At 31.0% G+C, this 3724-nt stretch overlaps 1 protein-coding gene across 1 annotated transcript in view; it reads left to right on the top strand.

Annotated features, from left to right (window-relative positions):
* The first annotated feature begins 302 nt into the window (after positions 1 to 302).
* Positions 303 to 3724, top strand: part of LOC106770428 (TMV resistance protein N-like) — a 9180-nt gene continuing 5758 nt past the window's right edge. The window contains exons 1-2 of the mRNA XM_022785158.1: positions 303 to 917; positions 1259 to 2336. Coding sequence (XP_022640879.1) covers positions 427 to 917; positions 1259 to 2336 — 1569 coding nt within the window. The 5' untranslated portion in view covers positions 303 to 426. The remainder of the gene's footprint in view (positions 918 to 1258; positions 2337 to 3724) is intronic.

Below are 3724 nucleotides of genomic sequence, written 5' to 3'. Positions count from 1 at the left end.
ATATTTTTCTTTTTCTTTTGGTCAGTTAGTTGCTGGACAACTACTGATATAGTTTTTCAAAAAGGTTATTGCACACTTCTTATTATTATTTTGACAACTTTTTATAAAAGTAAAATATTCTATAAAAAGAGAATTTTTGTATTTTAAAGGAAGAAAGATGGTAAAACATAGTGAAAGGATAGTATTATAAAATATTGGTTAGCGTTCCATTTTCCTTTTTTTTTTTTTTATCTATGGACAGATATTTTGAGAAAATTGAATGGCTTGTCCAAAAGTTGGTTTGGTTTTTATTATGTGACAGAGGAGCAGAGTTGACTTTGAGTAGAAATGGTAGAAATATATACCTATGTTTCTAATTGAGAGTATACAAATTTTTGGAATCCTGAGCCTTGAGAGTTGCAGAGAAAGGAGAGAAAATTGATTTCGATGGCAGAGAGTTCTTCATCATTGGCTGCATCGGCTTCTCCCACTAGGTACGAAGTGTTTCTGAACTTCAGAGGGGAAGACACTCGTGAGAACTTCATTAGTCACCTTTATGCCGCGCTGGAGAGGAAGCACATTGAAACATATATTGATTACAGACTACAAAGGGGTGAAGAAATTTCACCTGCACTGCAAACTGCAATAGAAGAATCAAAGATCTATGTCCTCGTTTTCTCTGAAAACTATGCATTTTCGACGTGGTGTTTGAATGAACTGACTAAGATACTGGATTGCAAGAAAAGATATGGAAGGGATGTGATACCCGTTTTCTACAAGGTGCATCCAACAATTGTCAGAAAACAGGAAGAGAGATACAAAGAAGCATTTGAAGAGCATAAACTGCGGTTTAAGGAAGACATGGGCAAAGTGCAAGGATGGAAGGATGCTCTAACTGAAGCTGCTGGACTCTCCGGCTGGGATTCAAACCTTATCAGGTCGTTATATTGCTTACGTCCACTTTTCATATATATTATCTCTTTTCATATACTCAAATTATGTTAATCTCACATCGTTTAAGTATTTCTTTTAGTCGGTCATAGATCTGATCATATCCCATGTTATAGTTTAACTTTGTACGTATAATAAACCCTTTCATTAAATTCTTTTAATTTATTAGACATTTAATTTATTTATTTTTATCTAGAACTCAGAAAGTGAATCCATAAATAAATCAATTTAACGATCCTTCACTCTTTTTACTCTTTGATATTTTTTTTAATTTAGTTTAGTTTTTGTACTTGAATACTTATATTTTATTTTATAAATCATCGGTCAGGTCAGAACACATTCTTGTTGAAGAAATTATAGATGATATTTTGAAAAAATTGAATCGTTATTCCGTGAGTTATAATCAAGGAATCATCGGCATTGAAAAACATATTGAAGAAATTGGATCCTTGTTGGATCTTGAGTCACCGGATATTCGGACCATAGGAATTTGTGGCATGGGAGGAATGGGAAAAAGTACAATTTCTGAACAATTATATCACACATTGGCAGTGAAGTTTGATTCCCACAGCCTTGTTTTAGATGTTCAAGAAAAACTACAAAGAGAGGGAATACACAATATCATAACAAAATATAGATCTGAGCTTCTAAAGGAAACATCATCCCCTCATTTATCATATTACAATGAACGGCTTAAACGGACAAAGGTCCTCCTCATTCTTGATGATGTGACCGATTCAACTCTACTTAACAAATTAATAGGAGGATGTGATCGTTTTGGGCTAGGTAGTAGAATCATTATCACCAGTAGAGACAGACAAGTACTTAAGAATGCTGGAACTGATGATATCTATGAACTTAAGGAGTTGAACTTTTATGATTCTCTAAAACTTTTTAATTTACATGCTTTTAAACAAAATTCTTCAAAAGAAATTACTTACATGGACTTGTCCATAAAGGTGTTGAGATATGCAAAAGGGGTTCCGTTAGCTCTCCAAAGTTTGGGCTCATTGCTTTATGGCAGACAAAAAGAAGAATGGGAAAGTCAGTTGCAAAAGTTGGAAAAGGGCCAAGATGTTGAAACTTTTAATGTACTAAAATTAAGTTATGATGGGCTTGATGAGGAGCAGAAGAACATATTTCTTGAAATAGCTTGCTTTTACAGGGGACACAACGAGATTGTGGTAGTAGAAACACTAAAGGACTGTGGTTTTTCTTCTGAGATTGGAATGGATGTTCTCAAAGATAAATGTCTCATATCTATCTTGGATGGTAGAATTGTGATGCACGATCTAATACAAGAAATGGGTCAAGAAATTGTTCGTAAAGAGTGTCCTCAACATCCTGGAAAACGCAGTCGATTATTCAAGGCTGACGAAATTCATGAGATTTTAAGAACGAACAAGGTATGTTCTATTGTTACTCATTTGAAAGAGTCACACAGACTTATGTTATGATAAAATGATAACCACCGAGTTGTTATTAAATAGCTTGCAATGCAACATTTATGTTTACTTTTTATCTTTTTTTCTAATTGCATTGATACTTTCAGGGATCAGATGTAATACAATGTATATTACAAGATATAGATGAAATGGAAGATGTTAAAGTACACGCAAAAGCTTTCAAAATGATGACCAATCTTAGGATGCTTATGCTATATTCTTATTCTAATTCTCGACATGTAAATGTGTTTCTTGGATCATCTCTAGTAAGTCTACCAGACACTTTGAAGATTCTTTATTGGACTGGTTTTCATCAAAAATCTTTGCCATCAAATTTTTGTCCACAAAATTTAGTGAGACTCGAAATGCCAGGATGTCATCTTGAACAACTGTGGAAAGAAGATCAGGTTCTTCATGTTATTTATGTTCCTTTGTGTTTTAGACTTTTAAAGATAAAAATAATCTAGAAGCATGTTTTCTACATTTTACATCTACTGTTTTCACAATTCCTCTGTGTCTTCTTCACATTATTTGTTCTGATATTGTTTTTATTAGAACCCCACAATTGTACATATATTAATAGAGCCATATGATATTAGCATGCTTTTAAAAATAATTATAAATCAAATAGTACGGAGAAGAGCTTGCATAGTTTTACGCATATAGTCCAATGTCCATGATTATGTCTACCCCGATAGATATTTCCCATATTGTCTGACATGCATTAGATAATATTCTTGTCTAAACGTTTTTGTTGTTATATGTCTGAGGACTCCTGTAGTGTTTGTTTTCTTACTTTTATATAAGAGATTTATCTTTTCTAATATATAAAACATATGTTTTTTTTTATATTATTTAAAATGCCCCATTATATATAATGATGCTTACTTATATAACTGCCATATACATTATAAACCTGTAACTCTAAATTCTCAAAATTATTTTATATAAATATACATAACAAAAATATTAGTAATTAAAATATAATTTTTAACCCTATCATTTGATTTTGTCCAAAGTTTGATTTTCACACGATAGACTAATAATTTAATTAATCATATCATATGGTATATAAATTAGTCAAATTATATTCTCAGACCAAATCACACAACAATAAATTACACTTAGTTATTTTTATGCAAGAATACAAGAATCTTTAATATATATATATATACATCAATTCTCCAAAATCATTTGTCATACTCAACTTTTTCTAGGAGAGACTTGGGTTAAACTTGTTTTACGAGTAACTAATATTTAAACACAGAAACATATATATATATATAAATAAATAAATAAATAAATATATATATATATATATATATATATATATATATATATATATATAT

This window comes from Vigna radiata, chromosome 8 (genome assembly GCF_000741045.1).
Source record: "Vigna radiata var. radiata cultivar VC1973A chromosome 8, Vradiata_ver6, whole genome shotgun sequence".
Lineage (NCBI taxonomy): Eukaryota > Viridiplantae > Streptophyta > Magnoliopsida > Fabales > Fabaceae > Vigna > Vigna radiata.
Note: the sequence above shows the minus strand (reverse complement) of the source record. Positions and strands in the feature narration are given on the sequence as shown.